Source organism: Lontra canadensis, unplaced genomic scaffold (genome assembly GCF_010015895.1).
Source record: "Lontra canadensis isolate GAN:19392208 unplaced genomic scaffold, GSC_riverotter_1.0 scaffold59, whole genome shotgun sequence".
Taxonomy (NCBI): Eukaryota; Metazoa; Chordata; class Mammalia; order Carnivora; family Mustelidae; genus Lontra; species Lontra canadensis.
In genome coordinates, this window is record NW_022631053.1 from 11,215,006 (window position 1) to 11,237,239 (window position 22,234).

At 42.5% G+C, this 22,234-nt stretch overlaps 1 protein-coding gene across 4 annotated transcripts in view; it reads left to right on the forward strand.

Annotated features, from left to right (window-relative positions):
• The window catches only part of PRICKLE1 (prickle planar cell polarity protein 1), a 110,813-nt gene extending 90,763 nt beyond the window's left edge, over window positions 1-20,050 (forward strand). For all 4 annotated transcript variants that reach the window (XM_032876995.1, XM_032876993.1, XM_032876994.1 and 1 more), the window contains 7 exons: window positions 8,524-8,709; window positions 10,623-10,736; window positions 11,382-11,519; window positions 12,122-12,325; window positions 13,744-13,930; window positions 14,870-15,733; window positions 17,752-20,050. In XM_032876995.1, the coding sequence (XP_032732886.1) occupies window positions 8,578-8,709; window positions 10,623-10,736; window positions 11,382-11,519; window positions 12,122-12,325; window positions 13,744-13,930; window positions 14,870-15,733; window positions 17,752-18,611 (2,499 nt within the window). In that variant the 5' untranslated portion in view covers window positions 8,524-8,577 and the 3' untranslated portion in view covers window positions 18,612-20,050. The remainder of the gene's footprint in view (window positions 1-8,523; window positions 8,710-10,622; window positions 10,737-11,381; window positions 11,520-12,121; window positions 12,326-13,743; window positions 13,931-14,869; window positions 15,734-17,751) is intronic.
• The last annotated feature ends 2,184 nt before the right edge of the window (window positions 20,051-22,234 follow it).

Consider the following 22,234-nt stretch of genomic DNA (forward strand, 5'->3'; position numbering starts at 1 on the left):
TTTTTAAAAAGCTCGGGATTTCACATTAATCTGTGTCAGTATAAACCAGGCTATGTGTGGAATTTGTTTTTACAACTCGAGTCTTGTGACTTCTCAAACACTTTCTTGAAGTGTTTTCTCTGGAAACTTGTTTCAAATGAGTGCTGTAAGTTTCACAAAGAGGGGTGTTGTTCAGGAGCCAACAGGTGACGGGGTGAAACCCGAGTCTGTGTGTACATTGGAGTCAAGTCTGGCTGCCGTTTCCTTGGGCCGCCGTTGAAAATAGAAATTCAAAAAATCAATAGGAGTCTGACTGGAACACGATTTGCGAAAATATCTGCGTCCCCCGTTATGGAAAATAACTGGTTCATTAGCGCAGTGCCTTGCGTGGTCCGCCCACACCCCAGCGTGCGTTTGGGGTTTTGTCTGTATAGGCCGGTTTACAGCCAAAAAACCTGACCCCAAAAGCGTCGCTCTGGCAGAGGACCATGCTTTGTCATCATGTTTCCTCCTTTTGTTAAGCAGTCTGTCTTACTGTCGTGGAATGTATTTGTGCACGAAATTAGAATGCTTTGAAACCCCGCAGAGTTGCACATTTCCTCTTGGAAAAATGGATAGCTTCTTGGCAATTGGATGGTACATGACAGGCCACTCAGCTGTTGGAAAATGTACAAGTTGGATGGAGGTTTACCTGGAAAATACAGAAAATGCCAAGGGGCACATGGCCTAATGCCACTAATTGCTGGTATGAAGTACTTTTAGCAAAAGAATCTTTCATTAGGCAATGTCTTTGGATACCTTCATTATGTTTTTATTTTGCAGTTATCTCTGCAGTTCTTTTCAATATAAATAAAACTGAATTGGGCTCTGAACTTTTGTCTTTAGCAGACTGTAAGCTCTGAGTGCTCTTTGAGTGTGTGTGTGAGAAAGCTTTAAAGAGATAACAGTTTAGGGTCTCTGCTATGAAATCCAAACCTTGGTTATCATAGTTTTGATACCTATTGTGATTACAGGTCTCTGGCTTTAAAAAAAAAAAATACCTATAGCCATAGGGTTGTATGTGTTGTGTGTTGTTGTAGAAGTGTTACAGGTTTTTGTATTGCCAAGTTAGTCTGTGGTTAAATTTAATTCACCTGCATATTTAGCCTGACAGAGTTAGAGTAGCTCTTGAGTGGGTATGTGTGATCTGCATCTTCTGTGTGCTGAGGCCTTGTTAACAAGCAGTTTAACAAAGAAGTTGTTAAGCAGTTTGTGGCCCACAGAATGACACTTAGCAGCAGGGGACCCCTAGAGAATGTTAGCCCAACTGACTTCACAAATCGGTATCTCTCCTGGGTTTTGGTGATCAAAGGATTTCTGACTTCCCTGGGCAGGTTCACACAAGAAGTACCTTTTCATAGGGATCCTGCAATGCCACGGTACTAGAGTGGAATTTGGGAAAAGTATTTGTAATTAGGGGTATGACCTTGGACTTCATGTTCAATGGCAGGCACTGAAAATTATTCTGTTTTCTATTTGCATGATTTTGATTTGGCTTGGTGACTTTGTCCAAGAAAATGATTAATAATGGGAACCAGACCAGAACTGATGTATAGTTATAACGTCAGTTATGTATCTGATTGAACTCCTTCTCCTCAACCCCCTTTAATCCTTATTCCCCTCTGACTTGCCTATGTAGTATTTCCATTTTAGTGCGTCGTCTTTGAGTCACATAAGACTCAAGACTATCTTTGACCCAGTTTCCCCCTTTCCTATTGGTTCCTTTTACTTCATCTCCCCACGCCGCCATGTTTAGGCTCTCTTAGTAGCAGTGGACTAAAAGGGCTCTCCTAGGTTCCTGTTCTATTTCCTGACCATCCCTGTTGTATTAGTTCTCTTTGAGACCGTCGGTGGCACTCTGTTCACATGCCCTTTGTCTCTTCCTGTCACCTTATGAGAGTTAAGCACAAAGTCTCCTGCCTGATTTGTCTAATTCTTGAAAATAGCATTCGGTGCTCCCGTTGCCTTCTGTTGTTGCTTCTGTCTTCCAGCGAAACTCTTGACTCTTCTCTGCCTCTGGACCTTCATATACCGTGCTGACTTACTAAGCTTTGTAGGGAAAAATAGTAAAGGCTCATTTATGGCAAGTTATATGGCAAGGTCAATCAAAATAGTAATCCTTAGCTGTCCTGGATGCAGCATATAGCACAGCAGAAAGTAAGTGATTCTCAAATGACCAGAATAGCATAGCAAAATAATAAAGCTGCTTTTAATTTGCAAAATACCTTCACATATCGTATGTTATCTTATTTAACCAGTGATTACTGTACTCACAGAAGGAATGTGTAAGCCTTTGTTCATAGCATAATGGTTCTATAACTTTTACCCTTGATCTTAGCCAAAAGGCCGAGAAGCGATTCTGTATACTTTTAAACAATTTTTTTCAAATTGTAGTTGCCTAATTTGCAGAACATAAAACAAATTAAAAGATTTGGAGATTGCTGGTTGTGGGCAGAGAGAAAAGGCTACTTACTTAATAAGAGACTAAAGCAGCAGGAATTCAAAAATCTATCATGACAGTAGGGAGGGAAAAACATATAAAAAGTTGGTCAGCCATCTTAAATCCATGAGTCTGGGGCCATGTGATTCCAGACATAAGCTTTTCATTGAGAGAGAGCTCTAACCTTACTTTCTAGTGGAGGAATTAGGTTCCCAGGTCACACCCAGCTGGATGACTGGATTAGATTCCTGAAGCCTGTGTTCTTTCTACTGTTCACTTTCTACTGAGAATGAAAACAAATTATCAGCCAAAGGCTAAATCACATACAGTATACACACATAGCACCACTCAAGAAAGCAAGGAATTGTATAACAGAATTTGGAAATTCTCTTGTCATCGTGGATACATTTTTTTTTTTTTTTAAGTTCTAGTGTTTAATTGAATAAATTCAGTTGCCTCTTTTTGGTATTTCCTGGAATCACTCAGTAATGGCCTTTAACTATCGGGATGAATGAATAAATGGAATAAATTAATCTGGAAGTAAATTTCATGAGGAACCCCTCCCTACATCACGGTGTTGGATAAATAAGGCCATGCTCTGACAAGTTGAAAGGGTCAGCTTACAGCCAGTCATATATTGGGTTCTCACAATTGTTGCTTTGCCTAAGACACCTGGAAATACCCTGGTGTGTAGACCCTTACGCACCATGTGTGTCTGTGGGTGGGTGTGGGCCCACACACATGCACACAAGCTGGTACTGGAGATTTTATGTAGGGACTGGTTAGAAGTTGATTCTAAGGGAACTGGGAATGGAGGCTAATAGTTTGTCAAAATTGTTTGCCCTTCAAAAGGTTAGAGAACCTCCTGACCTCAAAAAGAAGATGAAATTCACATGTCAACCTTGTTTTGTTATTAGCAAGTTGTTCTTATTCTGGATGTTGCCAATCAGCTTCAAGAAAATGTTCCCACTAACAGTGGAAGTAATAATGCCAACTGACACATGTCGATACTAAGTAATTCTTTATATTCATGCAGTTCCTTTCTTCAAAACTTTCCCATACTGGGGCTCCTGGGTGGCTCAGTGGGTTAAGCCTCTGCCTTCGGCTCAGGTCATGATCTCAGGGTCCTGGAATCAAGTCCCGCATCGGGCTCTCTGCTCAGCGAGGAGTCCGCTTCCCCCCTCTCTCTGTCTCTGTGCGTGCTTGTAATCTCTCTCTCTCTCTGTTAAATAAATTAAAAATCTTAAAAAAACAAAAAAAAAAACCACCTTTCCCATACTTAGACTATCTTTGAAAGAAAAATAGTTGCCGTAAAATAAGACCCCATGATCGCTGACTTGGGAGAGGTCTGAAGACTTCAAGGCTGAGTTTACTGAATGCTGAAGCCCCAGATCCTATTCCCTAAGTATTGCTCTAGCCCTTGGGTCAGATGTTCTCTTGACAATTATATGATGATTGAGAAGTCCTACACCTGCAAGCTGTTTGTCTTTGAGTCTTTTTACATGGTGAGAAGTAGCTGTTTAACTATTTTGAAGGGAAGAGGGAGAAAAGGGACAAAGGAGGGAAATGAAACTCTTCCACCGTCTGTTTGGCTGTGTGGAGTACCCCCAGGATAATCCTTGTCTTTCTAAGAAAAAAGTATCTCATTTCTCTTTGCCGGACCTCAGGCTTCCTTCTCCCCTCCCTTGTGTCCATGCTCTTTTCTTCTGTCATTCATTTCTCTTCTAGATTCTTCTAACTGGCTTTTAGTCTTCTCTTCAAATTGTGTCTGCAAAGACCTCCTAACCTGCTCTGATTTGGTTCAGATTCCTGCGTGCTGCGCTGACCTCGATGACACCTTTGACTGTGCTGGTAGCTCTTAAAGGTGCCGCTTCCTCTGCACATTTCCTTAAGGCTCAGACTCTGAAACCTGAACAGACCCATTCCTGATAACTGTTTTACTTTTTTCCCTGCATGATGAGACTTCTTTACATCCAGAATTATAAAGAGACATTGGTGAGGTGGGGCCTCTACTAATTCGTTTCCCTAGGAGGGGCAAACCTAGCATAGAATTGGTTCTTACATAATTGTCATTCACATATGATTAAGTTCATTCAGTTAAATTACAGCATTTCAAGACCAGGAAGTAAACCTGCCTCACAATAACCACAGAATACTAAGCTATTTTGGCTTTTTATTCTATTTATTTAGAGCATCTAACATGGTGTCTTGCCTACAGTTGTTTTTTTTTTTAAATATTTAAAAAATACCATGTTTAGTTTAGCTAGGTTAGGTAAGAGAATGTAAAAATACACACTCCCAAATGGTTCCCATAAAATCATGCGTAGTGTTTGTGATCATGAGGAGGAGGAGGATGATAAAAGGAATGAAGCAAAATGTAAATAGTTGAGGAGTCTGGGTAAAAGCTACATAGGGGTCCCTTACTCTTCCACCTTTTCCGAAATTTGAAATTACATCAAAATACGAATTTACAAAAATAAAATACAAAATTAATAAAGGACAGGGCACAGGACAGGGCCACTCTTGTGCATCTAAGTGTGGGTCTGCAAAAAAAACAAATCTTGAGAAAGTTTCTCTGTCATAATCCCAGCTTTGAGCAACTCTGTTCCCATTATAATCCTGTTCATTTGTATATCTGATTTGTGTCCTTATATCACATGACCAACCTAAAATGACAATGCCTAGAAATGAAATTAATGATGTTTTTCTATTAGATCCAATTCCTGGTTTCGTGTTTGGTCTAATCGGTGGAATTTTGGCAGATGAGACATGTATTTACATGTCACCAGGAAGCCCCTACATCATGACCCAGAGCATAAGTAATGTCCAGGCTCCCCTCTCGTTGTGTTGTCAAAACACATACCATACAGTAGTGTACATGCCTAGAGTAAGAGTTAGCAGTGGGAGCAAGTTTATCATTTTTATTACTTTAACATTTTAGAAAATGCAGGAACCATGCTCAGCAGTCACCTGCTTTCCTATGACACAGTACGAGATGATGATATACTCAAGAATCTGAGGGTCTCTTGACAGGTAATTTTTAAACAGAAAAGAAAAAGCCATATTCAAATTTGTGTGTTCTCAACTAAAGAAGAAGTAGCTAGTGGCAATGTAGTGTCTCTCACTACAGCCTGGTGAGTGAAGGTCATGCTGTGTCGCTTTTCTTTTTTCTTTCTTTTTTTTTTTTTTTTTTTTTTTTTGTCCTCTCTGAGACCTTGCTAACTGAATGGAATGTTTTGTCATTTTAAGTTACTGTCTCCTGATACAAAGCAAACAGAGGCATTCTCCAGAGAACAGATTCTGAATCAACAGCTCACGCGGGCTTGAATTTTTATAATCCTTCTTGCCTGTGTGCTCACTTTGCCTGCTCTGGGCCATGCGGCCTGTCCCCGCACGGTCCGTCATGTGTCACCGCTGTGGCGCAGGCACACGGTTAAGTTGGTGGCAAAAAAGGGAACTTGTCCTATCGGGTTCCACCTCTAAGAGGCAGCGATGGGTAAGGGTTTAAGATCACAGGTCAGTTCTAAGGCCGCTGCTTGTTAACTGACCTTCAGACAGTTGTCCTGTGGCAGATCGTTGTGGGCTCAGTTTCCCCTCTCTGTGAATCAAGATACACCCTCTTCGGGCTGCTTGATATGGGGATTAAACATCATAACACAAATCGTGCCATGCCGGGCACAGAGGAATAAGGTAGCTGTCAGAGCACCAACAGATGAAACCAGAAACCTTGCCTGGGATAACAAGGACTTTGTCTCTCACGTTCTTCCAGTTGGACCCTTCATGTTGTTAGTGGACAGCAGTCCTCCGTGTAGACTGTGGAGAGGCTGGGATGAATATGGGGAGGGCAGGCTCGAGGCGTGGCCAACCCCTCTAGGTGATTGGGAGGAGGTGGACTGTGTCATCTAGTGCTCATGTTGATTTACCTTGATTAGGAGAGTAATTGTACTTTTTTTTTTTTTTTTTTTTTTTTTTTTTGCAAAAGGCTAATCAAGGAATACAGCTAAGGAATACAGCTGTAAAAGGGATTCAGATCTTTGGTAATCTGCATCTTTGTGCTAGTTTGGAAAATCCATGATTTGTCTTAATTTGTGGTGTTTTTTCTTGTTTTATAATATGGTGACATTTAATTTTTAGGTTCTATTTAAAATCTGTGTTCTTTGTAAGTTTCTGCAGAGCAGGTACTGTAGTATCTCCTTCCTCAGCCAGGTTTGGCAAGGACCAAATGAACCTATTTCAAGATTCAGGTTAAAATTATATTGAAGTCCACCCCTCCTTCTCTCCTGGTGGGGTTTTGGGGTTAATAATTAAATTCTTAAACTCTAGTTCTCTTCTTTTGACATGTGGGAGTTGCTTTTTCTAAAACAAAAGGGAAAGACTAGATCCAAGAAATTTTCTGACTTTCATTAACACATCCCTTTTTACTGAGGACTAAGGAATGTGCCTGTTTAGAGAGCCTTTCTTAAGTCAAGATGGGAATGAATTGCACCTGTATGAAATGACGACTTATTTAAAAGGTCATAACCTCCCAGTGATAGTGGAGGAAATGAGGTCATCTTTACTTTTTGTTCAGCGTGAAGGAGTTAAATCATTAGTTGGAATCCTATCTACCTACCGTGTGATATCGCTCCTTCTTCTACTAAAGATTGTGGGCATTGGGTATTTGGCCTTCCATTTGTTGACTATTACAAGTTTAATTTCTTATGTCCTTTAACTTACAAAAGGGGAACCATATGTTTTAATAATCGGGTTGTGATAGGTAACACTTTCTGGTACTGTAAGTAGAGTTGCGTTTGACATAGTGGATGAAAAAGGGCTTGGTCTCCGGCTTCACTGCCTTTTCTACTTGTTTCAGCAGGCGAGAGAATTTTTTAAGGCAAAAATAACTTTTGGAAGTCTGATGAGTTAGACTGCACTCTGGCTTTTAGCTGTGTGACCTTGGGCAAGTCACTTCACTTCCCGCAGCCTTGTTTTCTTTAAACCGGGGTCAAACTAATCGTGTATCCTTTTTCTCGTGAGGGGAAAGGGGCAGGTATAAAGTTGCGTTCTGAAAGCTGATTCTGAAAGTCTTGTGTCTTTTTTTCCTTAGTGCCTTGGGATGAGGGAGGATGTTAAGAATCAGAAGACACTTAACAAGGAACTTCAGTGCTGCTAACCCAGTTCCTGGGCTCTCGGGCAGGGACCATTGTGTTGACACCTTTTACAGCCCTTCCCTCTGAGGAAGACTGTTCATCCAGAACTGGATTTACATTGCCCAGGAGCTGGCTGCTAGCATGTCACACGCATCGTAGGTACTGCGTAACTTTTCAGTGAGTGCCTGGTAGTAATGTAGTTCAACACTAATGGGCACGTCGCTGGATTTTATTTCTGCCTTGTGCTTGGATTCAGTACCTTCTGTTGAAGGAACTCATTGATGAACTATCTGGCTGACTCTAGCCCATTGATAGTGAAGGCTTTGGATTGAACGTACTATGGGAGGATTTAACTGCTCTTTGCACTCATTGAGTAAACTCAGTTTGCGGTCTCTTGAAACTTGATCAGAACCCGGAAACCCAAGCGGTCTGCCCCCGTGGACCCATTCTGCACACGGAGCGGCGCCTCTTGAGAACACTGACTAGAAACCCCGGCAAGCGGGGTGGCGTTCTCTGGAGCCATTTTTCATGGCCCACAGCGCGGGCGAGGCAGGGGGAGGTGCAGGCCCTCACACTTCTTTCCTCGACTCCTAGGACTTCACAAGGATTTCATTTGTGGGAAATTTAGTCAGCAAAGCCGTTTTCTTGAGAACCTTTCTAATGAATAGTGTGTTAGAGGCACTTTTTAAAGGCAACTGGAACTAAGCTAGTTTGGGGAGCATTTTCTGAAATGCTGAGTCGTGAAGGAGGCTGTTTCCAAATTGTGGCCCTAGATTTTAAGTTTCAGTGGGCCTGAGGGTTTTGGGGGTGGTGACATCAGTAATTCGGTTACTTTCTCTAGGCCCAGCTGTGTATAAACAACATTCAGTAAAAGTTCTTGGAGCGTAAGAATAGTGCCTTTGGGTTTTAATTTGTTTTTTCTTGTATTGTCCACAGCAGCCATTGTTTGATGTCCTGTGACTGAGAAACCTGCCTCTTCACTTGATTCTTATGCCTTTGGAGATGGAGCCCAAAATGAGCAAACTCGCCTTTGGGTGTCAGAGGAGCTCCACGTCGGACGACGACTCTGGCTGCGCATTGGAGGAGTATGCCTGGGTGCCCCCAGGCCTCAGACCAGAGCAGGTGAGAACCTGCTCACCCTGTGTGCTATGTTTTCCAAGGGGACATAATATTTTTAAGAATTGCTTAAAAAAAAAATTATAGACCATTACTACCACACTGACATGCTACCCTCCTCAGTCCTTACTCTTTGGATAGTATAAATTTTTGCCTTTTAAGGACATCCTTAATTTCTTTTTTTTTTTTTTTTTTAAGATTTTATTTATTTATTTGACAGAGATCACAAGTAGGCAGAGAGGCAGGCAGAGAGTGAGAGGGAAGCAGGCTCCCCACTGAGCAGAGAGCCTGATGCGGGGCTCGATCCCAGACCCTGAGATCATGACCCGAGCCGAAGGCAGAGGCTTATCCCCCTGAGCCACTCAGGCGCCCCATCATCCTTAATTTCTTGATGAAAGTTTTCAGTCCTTTTGGACTCCTGAATCCAGAAGCCCTCCAGTTATGCTATTTTTGCCCATGAATGACCTCCAGAGCACTGGTCCTGCATTTGTTATGTGGCTGTCTGACATGTCTATTCGGAGAGTGAGAGGAACTTAACCTTTGAAAAAACAGTAACAACAAAAAGGTAGTGAAAGAGGAACGTTTCCATGTTCTCAGCAACGCTTTTGCTTTGGAACAGAAGAAATACAGAGCTGTAAGAAACCATCTGAAGTATTACTGCGTAGACATTGGACCTTTGATAACCTGACACATAAAATAACAATAAAATGCACAAAATTAGCTTCCCTTCCCCCCTGCCTCTTCGCACTGTGGTGACACCTTCTTTTAAGTGTATGCATATTTTTCTTTTCCCAATAGCCTTATAATGATGAGCATATTGAACACTGATGGTGACAGATACTCTTATAAGGGTGAAGCCATAGTTTTGAAGTAACAGGTGCAGGTTGGGTGTGTGGTTGCTCCTGACTTATGGTGGGGAACTCTTCTGAGAATAGGGGCTCTTGATTCATGCAGGGCCTGCCTCATGCCCACGAAGCTGCTGCTCAGTGGGTCCTTCTAACTGGAAAGTCTTCTGTAGCCGATACAATGGGGAGAGAGGGCAGCGGGCTGGCACCCGGGTTAGGAAAGCCGTATTTTGACAAACTGCTCACTGGGAGAAAACCCCCTCTTCCAGCTTTGGGTCGGGGAGGTTTTGTGTGATACTAAGATCCTGAAGTGGACAGGCCCCTAATTCCCTGATCTCCTTTTCCCTTTTCCCTTGGATAGCTTTCATTCTTTCTCAGTGCCGCAGTATACTCTGCGCTACTCAACGACGGGATATTCCTTAATATCCCTTAAGGAATTAACACTTAATTCCTTCAATACAACAGAAAATAAAAACCCCGAACAAAAATTAAGTCCTCCTCTCAGAGTGACCCAAGTACAGCTCAGTGTGGCTCCCCTCCAGTTTCCGTAGGGAAATGGACTTCAGGTATTTAGAAAATAACACCCAGGGAAGCAAAGAAAGCTGATGCTTGGGAGAACCTGATAAGGGGGAGCTGACAAAGTTTAACAATCCAGCTTTTGTCTTTGTAACGTGTAACATTCAGAGAGCAGATGCAGTGTGCTTGTGGAGTGGCTGGGTTTGGGACAGTGTCACAGCCTGTGTGGTCATCGGCGGCATTCCCCTGCACTGTTTCTTGGCTGACCCTTGGGAGACTGGCTGAGGAATAGTAGCATTAACTGTGCACATTTTATGGTGCATAATTTATGATGCTCCTAATTGTCACTACAAATTACATTCCTGAAGAGCAATTTAGCAGCTGGGGGCTGGCTGTTCGAAGGGTTGCAGCTCTGCCACGTTGGCTCAGCTGGTCTTCTCATTAGCTAGAAGAGGCCAAGCCCTGTAGCCGAAGGGAAAGGTAACTTTTTAAGATGGAATATAAACTAAGATGTTCACTTCCTGTATGCTGATGTCTTTCTTTCCATCTCTTCCTCAGATCCAGCTCTATTTTGCTTGTTTACCAGAGGAAAAGGTTCCTTATGTTAACAGCCCTGGAGAGAAACATCGAATTAAACAGCTTTTGTACCAGTTGCCACCACATGATAATGAGGTAAAATGACAGGAAGAAGGCTAATTAAAAAAAAAAAAACAAACCCACCCTAAACATTGAGATGCCTCTCATAAACTCTACCTCCTCATTGGCTAGGGCTCTTTGGCCTTTCTTCAGTTAAAATTTGGCTTCAGGCTACAGCTTTCCATTCTTTAAGAGAGAAAAGAGTGTCAGTGCAATAAACTTAACAACAAGTTGGTTTTTATAGTGTTTGCAGCCACCCACCACTTATCAGGAGCCTACAAATTCTTGGGATTTCCCTGCCCTTTCATCCAGAGTCCTGGCTTTCTGATAGTCCAGGCCTGCAGTTGGGTTCCTGTAGAATGTGGAGTGTGTGTGGCAAGTCACAAGTTTAAACCTTTTGTAGAAAGGTTAATGTCTTTTTTTTTTTTCTTTAAGTGTCTCTGATAGAAGTTTAAACATTCCCTGTTTTTTTAAAAGCTAGTTCCTTCAGATTGTACTTCCCCTTTTGCTAGAGAGGCTGCAAGATTGGGTGTCCTTGTAAAGGTATGGTGCCATTTTTAAACCGGGGATTCACGGGACACGACAGTTCAACTTGCTCTTTCCTGAAACTCGCACTCTGGAAATGAATTGGCGAGGGGGACCGTGCGCTCCAGTGTGGGGCTTGTTTTCCTGTCTCCGAAGGTGCGGTATTGCCAGTCTCTGAGTGAGGAGGAGAAAAAAGAACTGCAGGTGTTTAGTGCTCAACGGAAGAAAGAAGCACTCGGAAGAGGAACCATCAAGCTTTTGTCCAGAGCAGTAATGCATGCCGTGTGTGAGCAGGTAGCCTCCCGGGATGAGTCGTGCATGGGAGTGATGTGGACAGAGTGAGCTTGGGGGTAGGTGACAGGGCTAGCACAGGCATGGGCCCCCAAAGCCTCCCCAAAATAAAAGGAGCCTAGCTTTTTATTAAGTGGATATTCATGTTTATAATTCTGCGCTGCTGTGTATACGTGACGGGGGTTGTCTGTCTGGCCTTACCTAAACTTTGGGTGACATCCTGCCTTTCTGGGATCTCGGCACGGAGGCAGGTGCAGGGGCACACCTAGCATTCAGAACTACAGAAGCCTAATGAAGACCTTCAGATGGGCACTGGCTCAGAGCAGGGAATGGATCCAGGGAGAGGCTGGCTCAGAAAAACGACTTAATGGAAGTTGGGTGAAAACATTCCTCGAAACCGTCTAGTGTGGCAGATGTATCTGAGGCATGTTCGTTCCAGCTGAGAATCAGAAATAATCCAGCATTAAAGAGCTATTTAATCACCAACAGGAGGGGGCAAAAATAAAAGCTTTCTTGACAAAATGGGATTTAGTGTCAAGTGGGAAAGGCTGAGAATCCAGTCATCAAAGAAGGATCATCCCAATTTCAACTCCTTTTGTTTTTAGTGTGGGTTGAAGATAAACGGAGGTGAAATTGCAGTGTTTGCCTCTCGCGCGGGCCCTGGAGTGTGCTGGCACCCTTCCTGTTTTGTCTGCTTCACCTGTAACGAGCTGCTGGTCGACCTCATCTATTTTTACCAGGATGGAAAAATTCACTGTGGCAGGCACCATGCTGAACTGCTCAAACCACGGTGTTCAGCATGTGATGAGGTAAAAAAAAAAAAAAAAGTTTATCCCTTAACACTGGAAAAAATGAGCTTCTAGTAAGCCAATATTCCACTGTTCACATCTAAGCAAAATAAAATATGTCCTGCTTTTGCTGTTTATTTTTAAGATAACCTTATATATTCATATAATGGAATAATATGTAGCTAATAGAGAGAAGGCAGTGGGTGTCTTTGAGCATTGATAAGTAGGATGTCCTTGATGGATTGTGAGAGGAGAAAAACAAGTTGCAAGTAGAGTGTGTGGTAGATAATCTTCTTTTTGTTAAATAAAGGAGAATAAGATTCTGTACATATCTGTATTCACACAGAAATAGTATGGAAAGACATACACTGAGTTAACAGTAGTTACCTCTGGCATGTGGAAAGGGGTGGTGGTGTGAAAGAAATTTTGTTTTTAAGCTTTTTATTTTAAAGTAATTTTAGATTTATGGAAGAGTTGGAGAGATGACAGAGAGTTCTATAGACCCTCCCTTCAGCTTTCCCTACTGGTAACATGATGATATATACATCAAAACTAAGAAATTAACATTGGTCTAATACCATTAACTAAACTACAGACTTTAGATTTCCAGTTTCTCTGCTAATGTCTCTTCTCTAGTCCAAGATCCAACCTAAGGTACCTCATTGCATTCTCTCCTCAGTCTCCTTTAATCAGTGACCGTAAACTTTTAGTGTTTACTTTTATACATTTTTTTAAAGTTTTTTTTTAGTACTGTGCTATCTGAAATGTTTTTGAGGGGCACCTGGGTGGCTCAGTTAAGCATCTGACTGTTGGTTTCAGCTCAGGTCATGGTGGTCAGGGTCATGAGATCAATCCCTGCATCGGGTCCCTGTGGAGTCTACTTAAGACTCTCCCACCCGACCCCCTACCCCCCACTCCATGCTTGTGCTCTCTCTCGCTCTCTCAAATCTTCAATTTTTTTTGAAACCAAAATTAAGGAAAATAGTCTCTAATCTGGAGATGACCACCAGGTCGAATGAAGCATTATCTACAAGTGCTGTTCACACAGTGCAGCATCTGGATAGCTGTAACTGGTGATTCTACAGACTTTTTAAATGAGTTTTCTATTAAAATACAGAACACTAAATTATTTCAATGCTAACATGTTCTTTGCAAGATAATGCCAACGAAGTGTGATTGGAAGGCAAAAATATGACCAAATGAATTCTACCTAGTGTAGAAATCAATGTTTGTTAGTTTAAGCAGTCACTAAGTTTCTCTTTTTCATCATTTTTAATTTCTGCTCTTGCTTTGTATCTAAATTGAGTTAGATTTATACTTGAGGCTATAAGAAACAAGGTTAGCTAAGTGACTTTTTGAAGAGCTACCGTCACTTGCCCAGAAAACATACAGTTAGAATGGCTCGCTAAGGTTTTCTTCCTTCCTGTTTCTTTTTAAAGATAATTTTTGCTGATGAGTGCACAGAAGCCGAGGGTCGCCACTGGCACATGAAACACTTCTGCTGCCTTGAGTGTGAGACAGTCCTGGGAGGACAGAGGTACATAATGAAGGATGGCCGCCCGTTCTGCTGCGGCTGCTTTGAGTCTTTGTACGCGGAGTACTGTGAGGCCTGTGGGGAGCATATCGGTGAGTGCATAGCCAGCCTGCCTGCTCAGTCACATGCCCAACAGTCTGTCTGCAAATGGCTAGTCTTTTTTTTTTTTTTTCCTGTAACTTATATACAGTGAAATGTACAGATCATAACTCTTTTGGTTTGTTGTGTTTTGACAAATGGATATATAGTCAGTTCTCAGTATTTGTAATAGTTGTGTTCTATAAAGTTGCCTGAATTATTGAGTACAGAACCATTGTTCCTGGGAGAAATACAGGGTTGGGTTCTTATAAGCCTCTGGTCACATTTTCATCAGCTGATCAATATATAATTTTGTTTTTAATGTATGTTTTTGTTTGAAGGCATCTTATTTAATATACGTTGATTCACTCAAACTGACTTCCCAACCAGTAGCACCGTAGCTAATACATGAATGAAGCTTCTCTAGGACACACATATTCTTTGGAAGACACAGCCCAGTCTTCCTGGGCTTAGGAACACTATCCAGCACTATGCTTGGGGGCCATTTTCAACAGGAGAATTAACCATAAGCACAAACATGTGAAGAAAACACGATTATAGAAACTAGAAGAAAGAGAAAACAGACCCAGGCTATGTCAGTTGTTTAAAGAACTGAGACAAAAGACAAGATGTTGCTTTGACCTAGCTGAGAACATGCTTGTCAGCTGGCTCCAATTTTTTGTCATTCTGCATGTGCCTGCAAATTCCTTGAAAGCCCTGCAGGTGTTGATTTCGGGGTTACAAATAAATTTTAGCAAATAGGCAATTCAAAAATACGGAATTTGCACATAATAAGAATTAACTGTACCTGTGTGACCCACAACGCTTTCAGGATACAGAACATTCCCATCACCCTTGGAGTTCCCTCATACATACAAACAGTCCTGCCCATTTCTTCCTCCTCTAATTCAAGATCAAACTGTAATCTCCTCCTCTGTCCTTTTCCAAAACAGGTGTGGACCATGCCCAGATGACCTACGACGGGCAGCACTGGCATGCCACAGAAGCTTGCTTCTCTTGCGCCCAGTGCAAAGCTTCTTTGTTGGGATGTCCCTTCCTTCCCAAACAAGGCCAGATTTACTGCTCAAAAACATGCAGCCTTGGTGAAGATGTCCACGCCTCTGATTCTTCAGACTCTGCGTTTCAGTCCGCTCGGTCTAGAGACTCCCGAAGAAGTGTCCGGATGGGCAAAAGCAGTCGGTCAGCCGATCAGTGTAGACAGTCCCTTCTCTTGTCCCCTGCTCTGAACTACAAGTTTCCTGGCCTCTCAGGCAATGCGGAGGACACCCTTTCTCGGAAGTTGGATGACCTGAGTCTCTCCAGGCAGGGAGCAAGTTTTGTCAATGAAGAATTCTGGAAAGGTAGAGTGGACCACGAAACCCCAGAAGACCCTGAAGAATGGGCTGAGCATGAAGATTACATGACGCAGCTCCTCCTCAAGTTTGGTGATAAAAGCCTCTTTCAGCAGCAGCCCAATGAGATAGATATTCGAGCCAGCGAGCATTGGATATCTGATAACATGGTTAAAACCAAGACCGAGTTAAAGCAAAATAACCAGAGCCTCGCAAGTAAAAAATACCAATCTGATATGTACTGGGCACAGTCTCAGGACGGACTGGGTGATTCTGCTTACGGCAGCCACCCAGGCCCGGCAAGCAGCAGAAGGCTCCAGGAGTTAGATCTGGACCACGCGGCTGCAGGCTATAACCATGAGCAAACACAGTGGTATGAGGATTCTCTGGAGTGTTTGTCAGACTTGAAACCAGAGCAAAGCGTTCGAGATTCTATGGATTCTTTGGCTTTATCTAATATCACAGGTATGTAATCTGGGGATTATGGGGTATTTGGAAAAAAGAACCACTAAGCAATTTATTCAACAAACTGCGGTCCAGCAATAGGGGCGATGTTATTTAAAACTGCAGACCAAGGGAAGGAGGAAGTTTACCTTAAATGCAGAACACTAACAAACATGTGCATACATGTGTGCATCTATAGACATTTTAATATAAGCTTTTTGAATAGGTATTGTCCGTATTTTAAACAGGAGGAAATGGATTTATTTGGATAATGGAGTCTGTATCTTGTCTGAAAGATCCTGTACTCTTTGGATTGTGCTACATGAATTTCAAGATACTAAAACCAGCCTGTGTCCTTTATAAGCTCCTAGTATCTTTTATATTTTCCTGAATTGCCCTGAGACAACAGATACCTCAAAATAGCTGAATGGTTTTTTACCCAGATTATAAAAGAACTTCACTTTGTTTCCAAAGCATATTCATATCAGTTATCTACATTTTACCCTTAACAGTGATCCTGAGCTGTGGAGAGTGGATATTACTTATTGAGTTTTATAAATGAGGAAACTTGAATTATCAGGAGGCTAAATGCCTAAATTGACATGTGTTTTTATTTTTTTTTTAAAGATTTTATTTATTTATTTGACAGACAGAGATCACAGATAGGCAGAGAGAGAGGAAGGGAAGCAGGCTCCCTGCTGAGCAGAGAGCCTGATGCGGGGCTCGATCCCAGGACCCTGGGATCGTGACCTGAGCTGAAGGCAGAGGCTTTAACCCACTGAGCCACCCAGGCGCCCCTTGACATGTGTTTTTAAGGGCAAGACTGAACCTAGAACCCACCCTTCCTGAGTACCACATTTGCATTAAGTCTTTGGATACAGAACTATCACTGGCCCATGGCTAGCAAAGGCTGTGGCTCGTTTTATAGTCAAGCTAACGACTTCGGTCTTCTCATGAAAGTTATGTTACTGTAATACAGCAAAGGCTTCGGTGGCTGCCCCTTGCCAGGCCTAACCCTGGCAAGGAGGGAGAAGGGAGCTACCTTCCTGGTTTCCATTGACTTGTCAAAGATGCCTACAACAAAGGGGAGTTGAGCAATGTGGGTGGGACGACACTAAGCATATCCTGTTTGCCAGGCCCTGTGGTAGGTATTTTAACATGTAGTATCAAAAGCAGACATCATTTGGTACACCAAGTGTTAGGGCTAAACATTCCTTGCCAATAACAGGCTGAGAAATAGGCTCCCTTTAGAAAGTAGGAAGTTACGTGGTCTCCAGTGGACGGTAGTCTGCACCATGCCCGAGTCCCTTACTGCCGGCTGGGCAATATTCATTTAACTTGCCTGGGCATTGTTTAAAAAAAAAAAAGGAGAGCATTATCCATTTTGAGAAAAGCTTTATTCAAGTCAGATTAATCTGAAAGTAGCATAGTTCGTAGAGGCGAAGGGGGAAGACTGGATGTGATGGTCCAGGTGCAGGGCTGGCCGACTTCCGGTTGGAGCACACGGTCTCTGCTGCCGCCATTCAGCTCTGCAGAAAGCAGCGGCCGATGATGCGTAAGAGAATAGGTGTGGCTGTGTTCCCATGAGACTTTATCCCCAAATAGGTTGTGAGCCAAACATGGCCCTGGCGCTGGTGTGCTGACCTCTCATCTAGGTATATAAGGACCATAATGGTGTGGCCCCGTGGAGGCAAAGGAAAAGATTGCTTTGAGAGGTGTTCAGGTGAAGTAGTCTGGTTTTCATGTATGAAGAGGCAGAAGCTTCTACAGGTCATGTTCTACATAAACTAATGAGACTTTTATGAAGCTTTGAAATTTGTGCTGCTCATGACGTGCTGTAACTATCATGTGGCTCCAAAAGAACTGGGCTTGTAAGAGGCAGTGCCCCTTGCACCGACAGAAGTCAGACCACCTCAATTACGTATATATGCATGTCAGTCTTACCTGTGGGTGTTAGTCAGATATTGAAATTTGGGAGAATTTTCTTTGAAATGCTTCAAGTGGCTTGTTTGTAATGATTGTCTCGGCTTTTCTCCTAGGGGCTTCCGTGGATGGAGAAAGCAAGCCGAGACCCTCGTTGTATTCCCTGCAAAACTTTGAGGAGATGGAGGCAGAGGATTGTGAGAAAATGAGCAATATGGGGACTTTAAACTCTTCCATGTTGCACAGGAGTGCGGAGTCCTTAAAGAGTCTAAGTTCAGAGTTGTGTACAGAAAAAATCCTGCCTGAGGAGAAGCCAGTCCATCTGCCAGTGCTTCGAAGATCCAAGTCTCAGTCCAGACCACAGCAGGTCAAGTTTTCGGATGATGTCATCGACAACGGAAACTGTGACAACATCGAAATCCGGCAGCCTCCAATGAGCGAGAGGACTCGAAGACGGGTCTACCATTTCGAAGAGAGGGGATCCAGGTCTCCTCACCATCGCCGCAGGAGAAGTAGGAAGTCGCGCTCTGACAATGCTCTGAATCTTGTTACGGAACGAAGATATTCTCCCAAGGACAGACTGCGACTTTACACTCCTGATAATTACGAGAAATTTATACAGAATAAAAGTGCCCGGGAGATCCAAGCATACATCCAGAATGCCGACCGGTACGGACAGTATGCCCACGCCACCTCCGATTACGCACTGCAGAACCCGGGACTGCCTAGGTTTCTGGGACTCTACGGTGAGGACGACGATTCCTGGTGTTCCTCCACCTCCTCCTCCTCCGACTCAGAAGAAGAAGGGTATTTTCTTGGACAACCAATTCCTCAACCCCGGCCCCAGAGATATGCCTACTACACAGATGACCTTTCGAGCCCGACTTCTGCACTCCCTACTCCTCAGTTTGGTCAGAGGACAACTAAATCCAAGAAGAAAAAGGGACACAAGGGCAAAAACTGTATTATTTCTTAACCTAGTAAGCTGTGGAGATCATGTTTAAACTTTGCCATTAACCATCTTGAATCATATCTTTTTTCTTCCATAGGAAAGTTGCTAAAATAGTTTAAAGTGCTTTGCCCATGTAAATGAGACTCCTGCTGCTGTTTACAGTGTCAGATTAACATTTGGAAGGTGTGATTTCTCCAGTTTGCCCTCCTTGGATGGTGCCAGGTTGATGTGACATCTTGTGCCTGTCAGGTGCATTCCAGTTCTGTGTAGCGGCTTTGCTCTCCAGTCCGCAAGAGAATCCTCCAGAAACTGTCCCGAGGTGATTGGATGGGGGTGTGTTGATTTTAGACAATGGAGAACTTCTGCCACCTTTGTAAAGCGATAGTGTTTGTCATTTGTCTACACCAGGTTGGCCCAGGTCCTGATTAGTCTGTCTTGTTGTGCGGCATGCACGTAGTCACACTGACCCAGACAATACTGTGCATCCCATCGTACAAGACCACCTCGTTCCCTTTCAATTAGCCAGGTAAACATTGCATTGTATTTGCTCCAGCTACAGATTGAAAAAGACATTGCTATTTATAATGTAGTATTTCATAGACTTAAGTGTATTCCTAATTTAACGGTGCAAATATTAATGTACATATGTACAGTTCAGATTTTAAAGCTGATATTTTTATATCCCTGAATTGCAAGACATTTGTTACACTGCAGTGCTAGATTTGTTGGGGAACCAGAAACAGCATTTATGGATGAAATGATTGCTTGTATTTTAGTCAGGGTTTATAAGCTTAGATGGTCAAATTTATATTGCCTAGTGATGGAGAGTTCAAATTTTTTGATTTTTCAATATTAAAAAGGCTCTGTATGCATGGTGGGGCTATGTAAATACTCTTTAAAACTATGGCCCTATTAATCTTACGAGTGCTATTTATGGGTCAAGCAATGTAAACTGTATAAATGTAAAAACAAACCCATACATATCCCTGGAATATATGGTAAAAACAAGTAGAAGTTGTTTGGGTGAATGTTTTTTTCCCCTTTGGGGATGGTAGGGGGTGCCTTTCCCATTTTCAACAGAGTGGTGATTATTTCCTGGGAAGAGACCAAAACTTACAAGGATCTGCTGTATAGGGCAGAGGATTTTGTAGATTTATTATTTGAAGAGAGGCTATTCCTTTTTACCCCTCCCTTCTAGCTAATTTGTTGGTCTTGAACAGCAATTTTGAAAACTGGGCCTTTGCGTTATGTGTTTCCTTCAGAGGATGCTGTGCCAACTGACTACTTCAACTTTATGAGGTTCTGTTTCGAGGGGAAATTATCTTGCAGCTGAACTAATGAGCTGATACTTTGTTATGTGCTATACTTGCACATACGTTTTAGTCCCAAGGTCCTAGTGTTATCTTGGACCTTTAGGAAGGTATTAAATAAATGCTTAATAAATAACAAACTACCTTTCTGAACACAGATGTTTGCAAACATATCCAGGTAACTTCCATTTTGCTCATCTGTTTTGGCATGATTTATTTTGCCATTCTTCTACCATTAACAGGCCACATTTGATTCCTGCAATAACCTTTTGTCCCTACTAATAGGTGGGAAATAGGACTTGAGGCACAGAGGCAAACTTGTCCATTATTTTGTGGAATGGCCAAAAGCTATGTTAGGCCTTGGGGAAGGAGGACATGAATCCAGTTGCTAAACCAGCGGTCCAGCATCCTCTACACCCACCCCTCTACACCCAGATAGGGCAAGGCTTTGTAGCTGGGCTAGACAGAGCTCCTTCAGAAGCACACAATAGGTGACAGCATGCCTACTCAACAACTCTACAATTTCCCTGGTCTGGTTCATTTTGAAAAATGTATCAGCGGTGAAAAGGAAATGCATGTACCTGGTAAAAACAAAATAACAGAACAACTCGAAAGATAGCAGAGTATCTCCTTTCCACTCTTCATCCCCAGTCCCTCGGGTCCCTTCCCGGAAGTAACCACTATTAGTCATTTCTAGTGTGTCCTTCAGATGTTCAAAGCATATTTATGTAAATATCTTTTTAAAAGTGGTAGCAAACCATCCATGCTTGTATTTGCTTTTTTCACTTTATACGTGGACATTCCACATTAGCACAAATAGGCCTACCTCGTTCTTTCAATGATGGTATAATACACCATAAATGACTTGCCCAGTCCCTTAGTGAGGGACTTGAATTCCTCATAGATACCTTATCCTGCACTGACACATCTGCACATAAATTCTGAGCAGCAGCATTCCTGGGGCAGAAATTCTATATTTAAAATTTGGACAGATATCACCAATTTTCCTCCAAAAGTAATCTAATTTTTACACTAACAAGGTAGATAGTGCTTGTTCCACCACAATCTCACAGAACATATTAGCAAATATCTCCCTTTTGAATATCTCTCAGCTTTTCAGAATTTATGCTGCAAACAGTGGGCATCCTTTTGGAAAGACTGCAGTGATATGTTGCTTACAAAAGATGAATCATAAACAGTAATATGTAGCCTGGAGAAATGGTGGAAGCTGAAGTCACTGTCCTTGGTAGTTTTCAAGTCACTGTCAAAAGATCAGTTCCTTTTGCTTCTGGCAACAAGCTCCCTATTCATTTTTTCGTTTCCTTATGTAAGAGTTCTATAGATTGCTAAATGCTTAGAGAAATGCAGAAATATTTACTCACGATAATAACGGGACCTTTAAAGCTTCTCAATCTCAGTAGGAAAGACAAAGACTAGCTGCAAAAGAAGAGAAACCACTGCCTTGCAGTTCTGTCAAGAATTAGGCGAGAAAACTAAGCATGTAGTTACTGAAAGTTATTCATAGATTTAGTTATTAACAAGAGTGCAAAGTATCTGACGGGGTCCCAAGATAAATATCCAATGTTAAAACGCAGTCGCTAACCTCTACGCGTGTGAGGCAGAGCCCTATTTGGTGCATTTGCTGCACTTGAGAGCAAACTGGAGAACGTTTTGCTTACGGTCCATGAAGGGGCACGGATAAAATGTCAACGGGACCCCCTTCAGCCCTCACTAAAAGAAAAGAACATGATTCATTTTCTGTATGCATTTGCGATACTTTATGCTCTGCCTTCTAGTTTCTTGAGTTAAATAAAAAGCACCAGAAGGAAAAGGAGGTATCATTTGCTGTCTAACACTCTTCCTTTAGATCCAAATCGTGGGCCGCCTTTAGAAGAGTAGTAAAATTGGAACGGGCACCCAAGTCTGCTAGCTTTCCAGGTATGGCATGCATTGCTGCCCCACTTGGTTCTTGGGTGATGGGTCCTGAAAGTATCGAGTACCCAGAGGATTTTAGCACAGGTATTATTAACACAGCATGAGTATACTTTGGTTTCTTGAGCTTCTCTTTTCTAATGGGTGCTTGACTACTGCCATGGAGAGAACAAGTGTTGCTTAGACCTGCCTTCACATTTTTAGAAACCAGCTATTTAAACTTTTGGCCAATCTAGCTTTTAAATGCTAGCAACTAATTCAAACATTTCTGAAACACTTCGAAAAAAGTGAGCCTGCCGTCAGCAAATCTCCAGGGCATGAGTTACATATTCTGGAGCCTGAAGGTGATTCCCCTATCCCTCAGAGCTGATGAGGAGAGGCACAATTAATTACCATTTACAGAAA